Source organism: Podarcis gaigeae (assembly GCF_964106915.1).
Source record: "Podarcis gaigeae genome assembly, chromosome: 8".
Taxonomy (NCBI): Eukaryota; Metazoa; Chordata; class Lepidosauria; order Squamata; family Lacertidae; genus Podarcis; species Podarcis gaigeae.
The window spans coordinates 18,519,149-18,538,049 of NC_139684.1; the positions used below are offsets into that span (position 1 = coordinate 18,519,149).

Here is an 18,901-nt window from a genome sequence, read left to right on the forward strand (position 1 = left end):
GAGGAAAGAGGCACATTTAACCCTTCTGCCTTGCATTCCCAGGCATCTCAATAGACTCTCGGCCTTGCAAAAGAGCCCGCTGCATACTCAATGAGACCTTTTATACCTTTTAATTACCCTTCTCGACAAAAGGGCCAAGGCTCTTCACTGCCCAGCTCTCCTGTAAGGCGGGAGGCTAACTTTTCCCGCTTCCCTCTAGCTCCTTAAATGAGAGAAAATACAGAGGGTATAACATCTCCCCCCCCCTTTCTGTGCACCTTGCCCCCAAACAATTTCCTACCAAAGTATGTTTCCTGACAGCAGATGTAAATTTGGGTTGAAGGCTGAATTATGATTTTTAAACTTTTTTTATATAAAAATGTTCCTGTTTTATCCTATACTTTTTCTAGAGAAGTTGGAGCAGTGTAGCTGGTGTCCTCTCCCTCCTCGCCTCCCTATATATATATGTGTGTGTGTGTATTTATATATTTATTACATTTAAATCCCAGCTCTCCTCCTCCAAAGAGCTCAGGGTGGCATACACACTTAGAAATCATAGAATTGTAGAGTTGGAAGGCACCCCAAGGTACATCTAGTCCACCCCCCCCCAATGCAGGAATCTTTTATTCAACATGGGGCTCAAACCCGCAACCTTGCGATCAATAGCCTCATGCTCTACCGACTGAACTGTACCCAGCTTCTTTTTTCTCTTCCCATATTTTGTCCTCACAACAACACTGTGAGGCTGAGAGTGAATGACTGGCCTGAGGTCGCCCAGTGAGCTTTGTGGCTGAGTGGGGATTTGAACCCTGATCTCCCAAGTCTTTGTCCGACAGTAGCCAGCCCTAGATGCCCTAGTGGGAATCCCTAAAGCTGGACTCAAGTGCAAGACCATTCACCCTTACTGTGGTTTCCAGCAACTGATATTCAGAGGCATTCTGCCTTCAACAGTGGATATAAAACATAGTTATCATTGCTAGTAGCTGTTGATAATACCCAGGAGTCTCAGGTTCAAATTCCCACACAGCCATGAAGCTCAATAGGTGACCTCGGGCTCAGCTGGTGTCTCTCAGGCTAAGCTACCTTACAGGGTTGTTTTGGATAAAATAGAGGGTGGGTGGGTGCGTGGGTGGGTGGCGGGAGAAATGCAGGTGGTATTCAGTTAAGAGTTACCCAGAGTAGGCACACTGATACCAATTAATGAATGTGACCAAGTTAGGCACATGAATTTCAGTGGGTCTCCTCTGAGTAAAACTCTGCTGAATACTGCCCTGTCAGTGCAACAGCCCACCTTGATTGCTACAAACAGAAAACCAGCATGATAGGCAGATATCTGAGACAGAAACTGTCTCCTGATGTTCCAGCTTTTTCCTTGCAGAGAGTTAAAGCACAAGCACACACATGCACACACCACAATCATCTCAAGAAACATCCAGAAGAGATATCCGCGGCCTACAGTCTGAAGTAGTGTGGCCCATTATGTCAAGTTAATTATTTCCCTACATCCTTGCAGCTTTCTGCTGAGGACAAAAGAAGAGTGAACTCTGCCTGTTGAATTTCTACCTGTCAGAAAAGTGTTAGTTAGAGGCACAGGAGCACTGCCATAAGAACTGGTAGATAGCCACCAGTGTTGCCAGCTTTTGCACTAGCCCATGGGTAGGCAAATTAAGGCCCGGGGGGCGGATCTGGCCCTCTCGCCTTCTAAATCCGGCCCGCAGACAGTCCGGGAATCAGTGTGTTTTTGCATGAGTAGAATGTGCCATTTTATTTAAAACACATCTCTGGGTTATTTGTGGGTCCTGCCTGGTGTTTTTACATGAGCAGAACGTGTGCTTTTATTTAAAATGCATTTCTGGGTTATTTGTGGGGCATAGGAATTCGTTCATCCCCCCCCAAAAAAAAATTAGTCTGGCCCCCCACAAGGTCTGAGTGATAGTGGACCAGCCCCCTGCTGAAAAAGTTTGCTGACACCTGCAGTAGCCCCTGTAGGAATATCAGATCTGTCTGATACTGAGCCAGATGTCTGATCCATCTAGTTCAATGTTATCTGGCAGTGACTTTCAAGGGTTTCAGGCAGGTATCTTTCCCAGCTCTGCCTTAGATGCCAGTGAGTGAATCTGACTCTGGGACTCAAACATTTATGTAAAGAGGCAAGAGTGGATCAGGGCTTTCCCCCCACCCCCCACTAGCTACTTGGCAACCATACATATAATTTGTGCTAGAGCTCAGTCAAAGAGGAACATGCCTGGGCTAATAATAATGCTGCATATCTTAATCTTCCTGCAGAAAAGTAGTCATAGTTTCTTCCTGCTCAGCTGGATCAGAGTTTCTGGGTCAGAAGGTGTGATGGCCTCGTGATGTATGTGTGTGTTTAAAAAAAAACCACCCAGCACCTCTTTTTAAGGAAATAAAATTGCTGGCTTAATGCCAACTACAGAATAAGCCACGAAGGCAGACAGAAGAATTAGTTAGTCCAGGGCTTAGTTTCTGGGCTCTTTTCCAAATGCCAGACCTCAGCCGTTTGGAGTGACAACGCCGGTACCTCTGTGGCCTGCCTTTCAGCCCTAAAGAGCTACATCCAGTCCTTGCACATCTGGGGAAAGGGCAGATGGGTGCAGTGCCCAGTTTTGTGCTCCAGAATTGCTCACTCTAAAGAGAGAGAGAATGACTTCTCAGAGGAGATTCCACCAAATCCCCTGCCCATGAAACATGGAAAACAGACTTTAGAAAGACCATTCCATAATTTCCTTGCCACATGAAAAGGCAGGATGTAGGCGGAGGTATGCAGGGCCCCCAAGCTGTACCACAGGGAGAGGCTTGCATGTTTGCCCCCTGCTCCCAGCATAGAAGGCTGGCAAAGGTCCAACAGAGGTGTAAACACATGACATCTTTCCCCCCTGTTGCAAATACTACCACAGAAACTCCTGTAAACTAGCTCAAGGAAAACTATGATAGAGGCCCAAGACCTAGAAAAGGTGGGCAATTGGTTCCAAAATCTTCATTACCAAGGAGGAGAACTCCCCCAGGCAGACTCAGAAAAACAAAACTATTTCACCCCAAACTTGAAAAATAGATTGCTTCTAATTCCAGGTCCACTGTTGAGCCCAAATTCAGACTCAGGCATTCCCTACAAGTGCCCTAACACAGGTGGCCCTTCTGGTGCTGTTGGACTTCCCTTCTCATCAGCCCCAGCCACCATGGCCAGATGGCCAGGGATTATGGGAGTCCAATATCTGGAGAACCACATGTGCCCCAGCCCTGCCCTGGCAAGTCTCTAAACCGCTCTCCCAGCTACCCGCTTACCTGTCTACCAACTCACCCAGCCTCTCCGGCCCAAATCCTGAGGGTTGAGTGGAGGGAGGTTTGGCTTCCTTATCTAGCATGCAGCATACACCCATTGTAAGTGTTGAGGAGGGGAAGGGAAATGAGAAACCTCCCTTCTGCCCATTCCAATTGCTGCGGAAGCGAAGGTGATGTGGGTCTTCACATAGCCTTACAAGTGGGAGGCAGGTCTTGGGTCCTTTTCCAGCTCAGATGAAAATCTGAGCTGCAGAATAACTTTTGGGCCTGTCATGTTCACTTTACATTTGAAGTGGGTGTTGAAGTGGGTCCTCTTGGATACAGCCAATACAGCATGTTAGGGTGATACCAAGATGCAAATTCAGCTCCCCAATGTGACTTGTTACCCCAGGGCTACATCACTGTCAATGTAACCTACGTAAGGATATATTGGAATACGCCCTGAGCCCTTTGTAAATTGTGGGAAAGAAAGCATGAGCAAATAAGGTTTGGTTTGTCAAAATCTTTTGTTGCATAATAGGAATAATTTTACTTTCTGAAACCTCATTTCCAGAATGGCGGGGGGAGATAGGAGGCAATATTTAGCATGCAAAGCCTTTGCAAGAGTATGCTTATAGGGTTCCTCCACCCTTCCAGCTGTTGCCCCATTACAACAAAAAGCATACAAAGCATATAACATGTGCAGCACACAGTTTTGGGCATGTTTATTCAGAGGTCAACCCTTACTCTGTTGGGGATTTTCTTCCAGTTAAGTTTTCTTAAGATTGTGGCTTCAGTCAGGGGCGTAGCCAGGATTTTTTTTGGGGGGGGGGGGCAGGACTTAATACTTAACTGATGAGATTGGTCAGTTAGTTAAGTATTTCTATTGTTTTTCTTGATTGGGGGGGGGGAGCTGCCCCCTGCCCCTCCTTAGCTACAGCCATGGCTTCAGTTGATTTGTATGACTAAAGACAGTAGTTCTGAAGCAAAAAACCAAAACCCAAAACATATTGTTTGCAGGCATGTCACAGCAGGCATCATTTCTGGAGACACAGCCATTCTCTCTCTCTCTCTCTCTCTCTCTCTCACACACACACACACACACACACACACACACACTTTTAAGATCCACTGCCTCATCAATTAGTGCTACATTTTAGTCAACCGAAAGCATCCCCAGATGATCAGTTGGTTGTATTAAACATTGCAGTCCTGTTTAACCTTCCTCCATCCCACACTTTTAAAACTTGCCCATGGTGCTGAAATGAGTGACCCAGGGTTGCAAAATTGCTTGTCCACACGCCTGAACACACCGATGCAAACAACATAGTATCTGTGGCACATCCAAAGCCAGGAGGGAAGAGACCAGGATTCCTAGCACCATCGCATTTTTCACAATCAATACAGAGAGACTTGCCTATCTGCACACCTGCAGGCATAGGGCCCCCACAGACTGCTGGAGCAATCTGCAACATGTCACAGATGCAATAATGTGTGTTGGTGGAGGATTAATGGTGGCCATCATCCCACTTCATTAGCTGTTCTGTGATGCTTCCCCAGTGACACAGTATTATTGCTGTCTGGAGGGACACTCTTGTGCTATAACGCAGCAGGAGTTGGATAAACCCACCATCACCACTTGTTGATATAAAGTTACCAGATCTCAGCAGGAAGTTATGGGATATGTGTTGATTGATAACAAAGCCGAGTGTCCACCCTCAGTCTTTTGCAGGTGGCAAACAGTACTGAAAGTGGGATAGTGTAAAACTGCCATGCTATTATCATGAATGCACAATAAAAAGGACTTCTGAAGAGGCCTTAATTCTTCCTTGCTTGAGATGGAAGGACTCTTTAGAAAGTTGATCCCACCTTCACCCAGCCTTTGCCAGACAACACACCAACATTTCTACTTTAAGAAAGTTTTTATTTGTACAAATACTTTCCAACATTTTTTATTTTTTAAAAAAACAAACAAACCAAAACATCAGGCATACAGACTCACAAAAAAAGAAGCTTTGGCATAGTATGGGAATATTTGATACAGAACTAATGCTGTAATCCTATATCCAGTTTCCTGGGAAGCAAGCCCCTCTGAAATCAATGGGACTTTATACTTTTCTTTTTAAAAAGTAGGAACACATAGGATTGTGCTGTAAGACTTTTCCTTTTTAAAAAACAGAACCAAACCAAAGTATTTCACATAAACAGTTTTTTTAATTAAAAAAAGAGTAAGAATACAAACTTAATTCCCAACCTTTGGAAATGAATAAATAAGGAGTTTGTGGGGTGGGGTGCATTTAACACAAAAACCAAAGTCCAGGTTCCATACAACGGAACCAAATTCAAGTCCTTTTGTGCAGGGTTGGGGGTAGGAAGCGGGAGCAGAAGATGGTGTCTGTTTTCAGAGGAGAGAATCACCAAGGCCTCCAGACAGCTTCACTGCGCTCCCCACCAGCTTGGGAGACTGGCGCTAAGCTTCCCCCGAAGGATGTGAGCCCCTGCACTGGGGAGACGGAAGGAGTTGCTGTAGAACTGCCGGAAGAGACTGGCATGTTTGCGTTGGCGTAGAGAGGAATCACTGGCCCCGAGCCAGGCGGGAAGGCGGGGTTCGGGATGAGGAAAGCAAACTGGCCCTCAGTTGCCGGCACCAGCTGAAAGCCCCCGTAGACCTTCGGAGACAAGGTTTCCGCAGGGTTCAGTTTGCAAGGCACTGGCATCCCCCCAGGTCCTCCAGCAGGTCCTGGCAACTGGACATGCAGAGGTTGAGCCAGATGGGCAGGCTGTCCACTTGCGGCTGGAGGTGGTGGGGGCGGTGGGGGCGCAGGGTAATTCATGGCCACGATCTGACTCAGGCAGGTGGAGAGGTGGCCCAGCAGCCGGCCACGGACATCTGTGTTGACTCCTTCGCAGGTGGAGAGGAAGCGGGTCACTTCGTTCATGCACTCGTTAAATCCTGCCCGGTATTTGCCTAGGACGGTAGGATCAGCGCTCAGGGCTGCTGCAAAGGAGGGGAAAGAGACAAGAAGGAGAAGAGTTAGCCGGCTTGGATCTTTCAAAGCCTTTTGAGTTCAGCAGACGCAGCTTCCTTTCCTTTCCTCTCTTATGTGAACAGCTGCATGCCAGCTCTGAAATTGCTCCTCATCAGCTAATTATATCTGTGCATTTAAGCTTATGGGGATTGGCTGAATTGCAGGTCAGGGTATCTCAACCTGGATTTGGTGACGGAAGAGCTGCGTTCAAACCCCTCATGGTGCTCAGCCATGAAGCTTCCTGTGTGGCTTTGGATAAATCCCTTCTGGAGGGGAGTGTGATGAAATACAGGACTGGAAGGGCAGGGGTTCATAATCCTTGCTGAGCCACAAAACACATTTGGGTGGTCCCAGACAATCTGCCTAACTCACAGGTTTGCTGTGAGGGTTTTAGTTTTTTAAAAAAGGGAGTATCAGATATCCTGGGGGCAAGGGCAGTATGTGGGCCAAGAAGGGCCATAGGCCACAGTTAGTGTGTGTGCTTTGTGTGTAGAAGGTCCCAGACTCTGCCCTCAATGGCATCCTCAGGTAGGGCTGGGAAGGATTCCCTGCCTGAAAGCTTGGAGAGACGCTGCCTGTCCTTGTAGACAGTGCTGAGATATAGGGATCAGTGCTCTGACTCAGCATAAGGCCGCTTTCTATGTGTACAAATGTGCTAAGCAGATTAACTGGAAAAGGGTCAGGAAAGGAGGGAGGCCAGCCAAATCGCCAGGCTTTATTTTACGTGCATCAGATTGCAAGGTTGTCAAGCAGGATAGCCAGAAGTCAGGGAGAAACATACAAAGAGTTCCGAATTGAATCCCCATCTCCACCCCACACCCCATTTGCAGCCCACCCAAATCTGCCCGTAGGAAGGTTGCCCTCACCTGTCATCTGAGCCCTTTGCAGGTTCCGCAGGTGCTTTACTGTCATTTCCAGAATATCTGCTTTCTCCAGCTTTGAGTGCCGGGAGCTCTGTGGAAAGCAAACAAGCATGATGAGCAAGTTTATTCCATTTGTGGGAGGCAAGGCAACAAGGAATAACCTAAGGAGTCCCTTCCCCCATATTTCAAAAACTTTGCTGCATCTGGCCATCTGGGACCAATTCGCCTCTCGCTTATCTCTCCCCCTCCCACGATGGCTATAAGTCAACCAGGTAGCTAGCTATCAGTAGCAGAATCAAATGGGTACTTTCCAGGGTGGGGTAGGGAACTCGAGTACACACAGTTCACCCCCCTCCCCAAAAGAACTCTCCAAGTATATCTCTTGCCCCCTTGAATCAAAACTTACATCTTTCTTCAGAGCATCCAGAATGAGAGTCTTGAGCTGGCCCAAGCTTTCGTTAATCCTGGCACGGCGTCGTTTCTCCATGATTGGTTTGGAAGACTGAGGGGAACACAGAGAAGTGGTAGAAATTTAGGTGGGCATTAGATAAGCGCTCTTATCTCTCTTCCTGTGTACGAGCACAATAACAACTTTGAATGCTACTGCTACCTGCAACATGCATAGCTTTAGTTACTTAGTAAGCTACTTCAGGTAGTTGGGTCGACCTGAGACCCTTTTCAGATTGTACACCCATCCCAGCCACTACAAGCCTTCTCAAGACGCCCTCCCCCATGCTCATACCAACACAACAACTCTGTAAACAAACGTAACTTCCCATTTTTGTTCCACAGCTTTGCCCTAAAATTGTTCCCCACCCCTCCCCATATAATACTCAAACCTGTCAAGGCACTGCCCCAAAGGCACAAGGCTAATCCCCCCCCCCCCAATCTAACATACATCACTTGTCTGTTGCTACCATATTCACATGCTCATTTCACACACACAGTAATTTATTTGGGAGATGGTGCTATATAGAAAACGCCAGCAGATTAAACACCCACATTTTGTGGGGAGATTCGGGGTACATAAACAGCCTTGGAGTAATAAGTAAGATTCGCTAAAGGATGGCGAGAGGAGAGATCCATTTGCGCAGTCACACACATGTATGCAAGCTACATGAAATAAAAAATCAATCCCAAATCAATATATTTTTGCGGGGTGGGGAGAAGATGAGGGAAATTACCTTTCTGTGTTCGCTGGCGCTCTTGGGTTTATCGGGGGTCTGGCTGGCACTGGCCGGGGCCCCCGCAATCGGGGAGGCGGTAGGCTTCTCCATAGTATCAGCCGGCATTTTTGCAGTTTCTTGATTTTAATGCAGAAATAAAAAAACAACAAAAATCGGGGGACGTCGCAAAACAGCGCTGGAAGTATTACAGTAGGGGCGGGAGACAGGATCAACTGTTTTTAAAAAGCAAAACAAAACTGTACATCCGATGTTGGTAGCCAATGTATTTAAGGTTGCTGCTGTCGGTGCAATGGTTACTTATCCCAGCTTAAGAGTTTGCTGGCCAAAAGACCAAGGAAAAGGGTGGCGGGGGGTCGAGTAAAGTCTGTGTTTGCAATCAGGCGTCAGCGCGCGCGCGGCGAAGGGGAGACGTAGCGCGCGGCTGCCTGCGCGCCTGGCTAGTCGCTCTTCCGCCGCGCTTGTGCTGCTGCAGAGCCGCTGCTGGCTTGGCAGGCTCCGAGGAAACTCCCCCTCCGCCTTTATAGCCGGCGGCAGCTCCCAATTCGTGTGAAACCTTCTCCGCATTCTTTCCCACACTCCTGGCAGCCAATCGGAGACGGGACTCACCCCGCCGGGGCCGCCGATTGGAGGACGCCCCCGCGAGCTGTCAGTCACGCGCTGAGCTTCCAAATATATATATATATAAAATATCTCCCAAGGCTGGATTGAAACCAGCAGCTTGGAAGGAACAAAGGTGTGTGTGTTGGGGGGGGGGGGTCAGCAACACTCCCCCCTTCAAAAGCAGAGGTGTGCAAGGCCACCTGTACAGCAAGTCGGTAGGCTTCTATAATACAACACACACACCCCAAACTTCAGGGACAGGAATGTATTAATCCCAGTTTTGCCTTGCAAAATGGGGGTGGGGGTGCAGAGAGGCCTGGAGGGACACTCAACAACAGCAGCAGCAGCAGCCCGGGGAAAGGCCCTGGCAGAGCACCTGCTTGGCATGCGGAAGGTGCCAGGTTCAACCTCCGGCATTTGCAGGTAGGGCTGGGAATGTCCCCTGCCTGGAAACCCCTTGGGGAGCCGCTTCCCATCAGCGTAGAAAATCCTGGAGAAAGTTCTCAGGCCAGATATTTGAGGAGGTCAGTTGCTGTAGGCTACATATGGCAAGGGAAGGAGGGTAGAATTAAAAACAACAACAACTCTCAGCCCCTGTTACTGAAGGGGCGAGGAAGAAGCAAATGCTGAGAATTTCAGAAAAAGCTGGGCTGCTATGTATGTGCTTTTACTTGGTTACGGCCTTTGTGATAACGACTCTCATCCCGACTTTTGCTTTTGCAATTTCGTTAAAGGGGGGAAAACCCCGCCTTAAACCCCTATGCTAAATTTTGTACTCATTTTTCATTTTGTTATTTTTCGCTAGGGTGGTTCTTGTTTAGATACAGCTGGATGGGGATGGAGTGGATAAATAGTCCGCTCCCTTTTTAATTTAGCCTGCTTTGATGTTATTTATATTTGCAAGTATTTGGATATACAGCACTGCTGCTTTTATACCAATAAGATTGCTTTTTCAGAAAGAGATAAGCATTGAGCAATTAACTGAGCACTGGGTTGCTCACTAATTTGACCCACTGAAATTAATAGACATGGCTAACGTAGGTCCATTAGTTTCAATCGGTCTACTCTGAGTAGGACTAGCACTGGATGCATCCAGTTGTCTTGCTGTGCAAACCTATGCATTACCTTCCTAGAAGTAAATCTCATTGTGGTGAATTGGACTTATTCTTAGATACAGTGCGTCTACTAGGATTGCAGTCTAAACCGAAAACCCACTAACTAGACCGCTTTTAAAAGGATAAACCTGCAAGTACTTGGCCTCCAGCTGGAATCCCTTTATCTCTGCATACTTTTATATATTATTTGCATTAGAAAATTGCTACCTCACTCATATTTTCCATAAGGCGCAACAGTAAAGCGACCGAATCATGCAGAAAAAGAGAGAAGGGGGGAAAGAACCTGCATAGTTTTTAAATGCACGATTAAAAAACCCACCGCTGCTTCCAGACAAAACCTTGCCCACATCTCCCTCCAGCTGTTGCAAATGAAAGAAAAGAAACCACTCTCTTTCCAGCAGCAAGGGAGGGAAACGAGCGGGTGGGGTGGGGGGGATAAAAAAAAATGAAGCAAGCCACAGCAGCAGCTGGTCCGGCACGCGAAGCCCTGCCAGGCAGGCAGCCAATGGATGAAAGGCTGCAAGCCAAGCTGCCTCTTATTGGCTGGCAACTCCCGGAGCTGTCAATCAAGAGTCTCTCCCTCCCCACCCCCATTCCCGGACCCAGCGGCTAAAGCAGCCGCCAGCTGTTCTCGTGCCTCCACCCGGCTCCCCGGCAAGCCAAATTGGGGCGCGCGCGCGCGCTCACTGGCTCGCTCGCGCAAGCCCTTCCTGCTCTCCTTTTCCCTTCCTCCTGCCTCGCCCACGGGAGCACGTGCCAAAGGGCTTCTGGCTTCCTGCACCGTGCGCACGCACGCACACACTAGCACATAATACACGCTCTCTCATACTGGGAAGAGGGAGGGGGTAGAAGGAGGAGGAAAGACTCCAGAAAAAAAAAGTCCTACTGTGCAATCGAGTTGAGGGAAAGCAGTTCATGGGAAAACCACGCCTCCTTCCTCTCTCTCTCTCTCTCTCTCTCTCTCTCTCTCTCTCTCTCTCTCATTAGTGTTGTTTAGCTTCCCGTTCAAGAGAGAATATGCAGTCTCTCAACAGGGCTTGCTCTCTGTCCCACTATATGTGTGTTGACTGTTGTCAAGATTTGGAGCAGTTTTCTGGATTTTTGTTTCTCCAGCATATACTTTCTTTTTAGGGTGTTAGGATGTATCATCTATCTATCTCTATCTATCTGTCTGTCTGTCTGTCTGTCTGTCTGTCTGTCTGTCTATCTGTCTATCTATCTATCTATCTATCTTGTACAAACCACATAAACAAAACACAGTGGCTGCTCACAGATGCCACACAAAATGAAAAAGGGATGGGGTAGGAAGAGGAATAGTATGTATGGCAACCCTGTGGGCTTGATATAGAAGATAATACACTTATTTTCTACCTAGGCTTTCTACAGAAATAAAATTCTGTTGCATGTTTGCCGCATTATTATTTTTAAAAAGTGGTTCTTACATCCCAGTGTTCTTAAAACTATTACCTGGCACATGGCAGTATTTACAAGAACACTTTTTATGTGTTGGTGGAGGGAGCAGGATTGTGTTCTGCGACCACTGCCAACACACCTGGCAACCATACAGTTCACTGGCTGCATGTTTGGAGAGCATAAGAAAACATCCTATGTGCACACCACCGTGCCCATGTACACGCAGAGGGGGAAATCCTGATTGGTCCAAGGTCCGCCTTAACTGCATGGCTCTACACACATCTGTTGGCCATGGACATATTCATAGGCTCATCATCACACGTGGACGTGAGAGGGCAGGGTCAACACAGTGCTGCAACCTCCTAATGTGTGTATTTTTTCATGAGGGCTTACTTCTTGGCTCTCGGGGTCTTTGAAATCCCAGCTGTGTTACTGAGGAAGGCATAAGCTGAAATATTTAACTAAATAGATGTTAAGACTGTCTCTTGTTTGGTCACATGCACAACATTTTATTAATTATTTCATTTGGGTGAAAAGGCCATCAGGGACCACAAAGTGATTTTAAAAGCAATAATGGTAGAACATGATCAAAGAACCACATCTTAAGAAGTGTTGTAATGAAGAACAGCAGAACCTAAGGATCTCCTGTCTTAAAACTTCCCTTTTCCTGGGAAGGCGAGGGAGGTTCACATAGCGCACACACATACCCTTTCACCCTCACAACAATCCTGTGAGGTAGGTTGGACTGAAATAAGGTGACCGATTTCACATGGTCACCCAGTGAACTTCATGTTTGAGGGCTGATCTTATACTCTGGAGTTATACTCTTGGTCACACCCCAACACTAATTGGAAAACCTCTGTCTCCCTATCTTATCTTCCCCATGCCGCACGGAGCCTTAACTTCACAACAACCAGAGGAAGAGCAAGTGGCAGTGCAGCCCATGGATATACAAAGCATCCATCACCACCTACTTGGCAGGGAGGTGGCCTTTATGTGGGGAGTTTCCTTGAACATATGCAGAGGGCCTTTCCCCTCCTGGTATGGAAATTATTTAGGGCATGTGGATATTGGTTCTGAGGTCTGTTAGCCCTGCTTTAGGATCTAAATGTGAATCATCTTGGTGAGCTGGGCCACATGCAACCAACACAAAACCGAGTCGAGCAATTTATTATGATTTTTTACTCCTCCTCTTGCTTTGCTTTGTTCCAGACCACCTCTCTGATAATCAGATCTCCAAGCACGACCCAAAGTTTAAAGGAGTGGGGAGCTCTCTCTGTGTGTGGTGTGGAAGAGGTGGCTGGAAAATTGAATCCTCTTCCTACCCTCTTTTCAATTTCTTATTCGTGAACAATTATTGTCTGGGAAACGGCTGGGGAAAAATACGGTGGATAGGTGAGGGACAGAGAGTGAGAGAGTGGAAGCCCAATAGTGCCACCTATTGGCTGTTTGATAGGTCTGTTTCAGATCACGATTAAACATCGAGAAGTTGGTTGAACTCTTAAGCTTTCCCCATAGTCAGGGAAGGTGGGAGTTGTACTCCAACAGCATCTGGAGGACAAGGGGTTCCCCAGCCCTAGATAAGAAGCACCATTCAGAAATAAGGCTCCATGCTGTGTCTCTGCCTGAGTGCCAGCTCTGGCTTTTTATTAAGATTGATTAAAGCAAGGATTGGGAGCCTGTGGCCCGCACCAGCCCCAGCCAGCATGTCCCATAGTTGGGGATGATGGGGGTTGTAGTCCAACTGCTGTTGGAGAGCCACGCTTCTCCATCCCTACAGTAGAGTAAGTAAGGATGGGTGACTCCATTTGTTTCAGCTTCTCAAAGTTTCTCATTTGTTCCCCAGTCTTAAGTGCCTTTCTCCACATTTCCACATAATTTTGCAAAAAAATTTAAGCCTCATGAAAATCTGTCATTTTACTGCTCATTTTGCCAGATATGAACATTTTGCTGGAAATGAACATTTTGCAAAGCCATTTCCCGTAATATGATGATTTTTTTGTGTCTGCTCACTGACATAAGCACACTTTCATATATGCATTTTTGTACATATTACTTGTTGGGAGAACTTGCATTGCACAAATTGGAAAAGTCCAGATTTTGAAGGATGGCTGTGTTTTAGCTAAGTTCACCTTTAAATCCAAACTGAATCAAATTTCTCCTCCATTCCTAGTTTCCCAGGAATGATGGGAGTTATAATTCAGCAACATACAGAGGCCCACACAAAATCCTCATCCTAGCTGTAGAGTAAGTCCCCTTACTCTTGTTGTTATCCTTTCTGAGTAAATATGAATAAAATCTGAAGCAGCGTTGCAGTGGTATATTTTGAAGTGCAGGAGCTTATGATGACGGCCCTCCTCACCACCACCCCTAAGGAGAGTCCAAAATTGCAGTCACTGCATTATTACAGTGTTCTTCAACCTGGGGTTCCTGGATGTGGATAGACTACAACTTCCATCATCCTTGGGCTAAGCTGGGTGTGGATGATGGGGCTTGTAGTCCACCCACATCTGGATTGAAGAACACTGTATTATGATATATTCTCATGTGGGAGGGCAGCAGTACATAGGATGCTGCCCAGTTTATTAGGATCAAGAGGACTGCAATCCAGTGCATTGTCTCTTAGGAGTGAGCTCTGCTGAACTCATCAGTGCTTAATTCTGAGTGCATAGGCTCAACTTGTAAAACACACTGAGCTGTAACAACAGACATTCAGCTAGCTAAAAACACAACCTTTCACTTTAAATAGAAATGCACACAATATTTCAAAGTGGTGTTACCATTTAAACTGGGGGTGCCAGGTTTGAGTGGATGGGCACATTTGCAAATGGGAGAAATTGTTGTGGGCATTACACACTCATGCTGCAATCAGGCACAAACCACAACCTATTCTGTCGGCTACAATGAAATACATATTTCAAGCCTACTTGGTATGTGGTGGGGGAGTCTAGGTGGGGACCTTGTGGGCAAAGGCCTCCGTGGGCACATGGCACCCACTTAGGTGACCTCTGATTGAAACTGCAAGGAACCCCCAAATAAGATTTTGGCCTCTGTGTGATTAGTTTCCACATTCTCTGAAACTATGCTGATCTGCGAAGGGTTGTAGTTTAGCCATGCAGCACCTGCTTTGCATGAAGAAGGACCTGGGTTCAATCTCTGGTATTTCCAGGTGCCGCTTGGAGAGATCCCTGCCCAGGACCCTGGAGGGCCACTGCCGACCATTGCGGATAGTGCTGAGCTAGGTGGATCTATAGTCTGATTCAGTATAAGGCAACTGCCTATGCTCCTATGTCTCTAACAATGGTCAAACTTGAAAACTATGTTTTCACCTCATTCACCCCATGGTTTTGGCAGACCTAATTGCTCCAGCTCTTAAACAAGCCCACTTTCCTGCATTTCCTTTTTCACTGCACCATGACACGGTGAGGAAAGCAACCCCCTGGATGTGAAGCCACAATTGAAAAGGCCCTCTCTCTTGTCACTACCCTCTGAGACTCCCCCAGAGCGGGGATCTGGGAAGAGGCTTCAGGAGAAGATCTAAGGGTCTAGGTTGGGTTCATTTTGGGAGAGAGGATCCAGAAGATATTGGGGTCCTGAGCTGTAAAGAATTTTATAGTTCAAAACCAGCACTTTGAATCCATCTCAAAACAGCTGGATAGACAAGGTAGAGGAAGGGAAGGAGGGAGAGGCTGCTGTGGTCTCTGTAAGCAATTAGCTTCTGGGCTCTGCATTTTCTGAGTTAATTTCTCATGGTTTGCCACCATCGGATGAGACACCATCAGATGAGAGGCAGCTGCACACAACTATAGATGTGTCACACTAAGCCAGCATTGTCTTTCAGCAGACATCAAAGGAACTGGGAGTTGTAGCTCCCATGAGATTCTGCATCCTCCTCCTCACTATTGAAAACTCAGGCTGTGGGTTTGATTTAAGGCCTTGAACAGTGGTCGTCTGTGAAGGTGGCTGGAGAGTGGGGTTTGTTTTACTCAGAGTAGACCCATTGAAATACATGGACCTCTGTAGTCATGTTCATTATATTCAACAGCTCTACTTTGAAAAGGCTGAAGGTTGAATACAACTCTCTGTTTTATTGTGCAAGTGGAAGGTACATTGTTTGGGAAGCTTATGAATCACCTTTATCTCAAGTTTGGGGTGATATACAATAAGTATAAAAGCAAAATACATCTAACACCAACAAATGTTTATATATTATGTATGATGGAATTAAAAAACACACTCATATATTTGCTCATTTTAAAAAATAGCAAATCATTAAAACACTGACTCATATATTGCTGCTAAACATATCATCATTATCTGGTAAAGCCTATCAGGAATGTAGCTTATTAGGCTTCCTGGGGCTCCGATCAATAACTTTGCAGATCAAGCAGTGATTTGTGGTTCCTTGTTCTCTGAGCCATTGGAAGGAACTGCAGCCAACTCAAACAAGAACATTCACACCCCAGAATCCTCCTAACCCAGGTGACACCAGGAGGTCAGTTCTGTGCCATTGCCTAAAATAATGGGTCCAGAATGGCTGCCCTCTCTTGGGCCCAAATTTATGTGAAAGGTGATCATCTGAAGCCCCCACCTTAAGTAAAGCAGGAAACATTGTAGTCCTGTTAGCAAAACCAGAGATTCATTTTAGGAGGTGCATGAGAGAAAGCAGATTGCATATCATGGGTCCCATGCAACCCACCAGTTCAGGGCAGGACTGGCAGGATCTATCAGAGAAGAATTAAGAGTCTGGAGGTGGAGAGAGTCCATGTGATAAGTTAGGAGAGCTTTCTGACCCATTACTGCTGGATGTCCCAGAAATAATAGAAAATTGTATGGGTCAGTGTTTGCCCTCCCTTTGAACAAGAAGTAGCTGAAGAGGCAGCAAACCAATTGGTGGGGCTGGCTAGTCAAAGGCAGAAGGGTACCTGGGGTGGGGACTGACTTAGGTCCCATCACCTAGGACAAATCACTGTCTATGCTGGCACAGACATACCCAGCTGATCCGCCAAAGCACATTTTTGCATGCTTGGTCTTCTTTCTTGGGAGAAGAACCACACAAGTGACCTGCTCTATAAAGAAGAGCAGGAGCGACTTGTCAAGCACTGGGACAGCAACTTAGCTTCTCCTGATCATGAACCGTAGAGATTTGTTGTAGACTTGTGAATCCTGTATCCTATACTGTTAGCTAATTCTGAGACTGTGTACTGATTTATTGAATAAAGCTCTCAGGTTTCCTTGAGCTGAGAGTCTGAATATTTCATCTAAGGTGGGAAGCTAGGACATTGAGGTAGTCCTGCTGATTGGTTGGCGGGCATGTTGTTGACTCCTCCAGCCAGGTCCTGCATCATAACTCAAGAATCTGCCTCCTGGGTGGCATGCCTCCACCTGGCTTGCACCATGGCTGTATGAAAACAAGACTTAATTTAATGTTGTGCTTTAAGAACTGGGACTGGCACCCCCCTCTCTCAGTCACTTTCCCCACGAATAACAAGGAACATGCTATTAACACAACTGTTTGTATTGGATTATGTCCCCGTGAACAGAAGAAACCCACTTGTAAAAGGCAAGCTTCCGCCGAGAAAGCTCTCCGTCCTCTTTGATCTTTAAGCCTAATTTTATTAGAGTGAAGCTTCTACAATTTGGAGGTGGTGGGGTGATGGTAGGGGGAGAAACACAGGCTCAAAAGCCCACAGCTGGGGGTGAGTGGAATGGAAGGCATATGAAAAGACGAGTGCCAGAGGCTGAATGCCTATTTTTGTCTTACTTCCAACTGTTGACAAGTCTTGCTCCTTTCAACACTTTTAGTTTAGTTTAGTTTAGTTTTTAGTTTTGTGAGGCAACTGTTCACTCTGAGCATTATCAAAGTGTGTGTGTGTGTGAGAGAGAGAGAGAGAGGGAGGGAGAGAGAGAGGGAGAGGGAGAGTGTGTTTTCTTCATTTTGTCTGCTGTGCTGCACTAGTGCTCCATTGAGACTGGTCTATTGGGGCTTGTGGGGACCCTGCCCCCAAATCTCAATCTGCCCTCAGTCAGTCCCCACCTGTCTATATTCTTACTTACAACCATTCCAGGGAGAGGCACTTACTTGCCCCCTTCTTTCTCCTTAGTCTTAGCTTTGCCCTGCAGAGCTAATGGTTCTACCCATTGTTGGCTCTAGTGCCATCTGCTGTTGGTCTCTTTGCCTTCCACCCTACCAATCCCATAGGATACCAGCCACCACTGTTGGTGCTTTACAAACATTCTACAATTAAGGGAAGTTTTTCCTAAAGCCATGTGAGAACTGTTGTAGCGCAGTGTTCACAGCAGGGGTGTGAAACATTGGGCGTAGGGGCCAAATGCGGTCAACCGGGCCTCTCTGCCCAGCCCTTGCAACTCTGCATTGCTTTCACTGAATGCTTTTGCCTGGATGGAATGTGTCCTTGGTCTATGTCTGTTGCCTCTTGGATAGAGGGATGTGTGTGTCGGAACCTGACTTGCACAGGCTAAAATGTAAAAAGTCACATCCATTGCTCCACCCACTTTTTCCACTGAACCCGCCCACCTCTGACATGTTGACACTGGAATGGAATGCAGCCTTTGAGTGGAAAAAGGTTTCACATCCTGGCTAAATGGAGAGGTGGAGAACATTCTTAGCACTGAGAAGCAACATATGAAGGTTTTGCCTAAGTTCCAAGGCAGGCTGCAGATGGATGGGGGACATAGGAGCCAACTCCTAGGGGCCATGGGGGTCTTCGCTGCCACCCCCAATAAAATTACCGTGCTGCGCCCCGCAAAGTTAATGGACATTGCCATTCAAATGGTGTATGTGTGCTATGTCATGTGATCAATTGTGTGGGGCAGGGCTTACCTGCCCCCCCACAAATATTTGGTTCTAGTTGGCACCCCTGATGGGGGACCTGGTTCTGGTTCAGGCAGGCCAGGTTCCTTAGGGCCCTGATTTTCCTGGTATGGTCAAATACAGATTCTGAATCAGGTTCTGGGTCAAACAAGGAAGGAACACAAACTCTGTTCTGGATCAAGAAGGCAAGGCAAATCCAAGGCAAGGCATCTGTGTGTCTCCTCAGTTCCACAAGTCACTGAGACTGAGCAACCAAACCTGGAGCAATAATTTTGTAGAGCCAGCCCAGTCTCCATTGGTTCCTCAGCCAAATTACCGTGCTGCAGTCAGTACCCACCATGGCCATTATTAGAATGGCACCACCGTACAGGAAGCAGCAAGCCAGAAAAAAACTTTTGCCTGAGACCTGCCTGAGTGGCACAGGAAGCCATGCACCACAGTCTCTACTTCTCAGGTCCTCAGAGTAAGTTCTCCAGGGTCCAACCCTGTTACACCACAGGACCCTTCGCCACTAACTTTGTGCTCCTAGAGATTGCAGAGGTTCACTTATAATTTGGCTTGTGATGAAGATTTTGCAGAAACAGGTTGGGTTACCTGTCAG

General features: G+C 46.9%; 1 protein-coding gene and 1 long non-coding RNA gene across 3 annotated transcripts in view; one reads left to right on the plus strand and one right to left on the minus strand.

Annotated features, from left to right (window-relative positions):
• The window catches only part of LOC310850908, a 136,210-nt gene that overhangs the window by 28,039 nt on the left and 89,270 nt on the right, over positions 1-18,901 (plus strand). The window lies entirely within an intron of this gene.
• Positions 5,162-8,831, minus strand: HES4 (hes family bHLH transcription factor 4). 2 transcript variants are annotated; one of them, XM_083752323.1, is made up of 4 exons: positions 8,335-8,831; positions 7,557-7,652; positions 7,154-7,241; positions 5,162-6,253 (listed from the first exon to the last, which is right to left on the minus strand). In XM_083752323.1, exons 1-4 carry the CDS (start codon positions 8,440-8,442, stop codon positions 5,673-5,675), a joined length of 873 nt encoding a protein of 290 aa, XP_083608449.1. In that variant the 5' UTR covers positions 8,443-8,831; the 3' UTR covers positions 5,162-5,672. The 2 variants fall into 2 exon arrangements, with proteins under 2 accessions (XP_083608449.1, XP_083608448.1); XM_083752322.1 differs by having other exon boundaries at positions 5,162-6,256.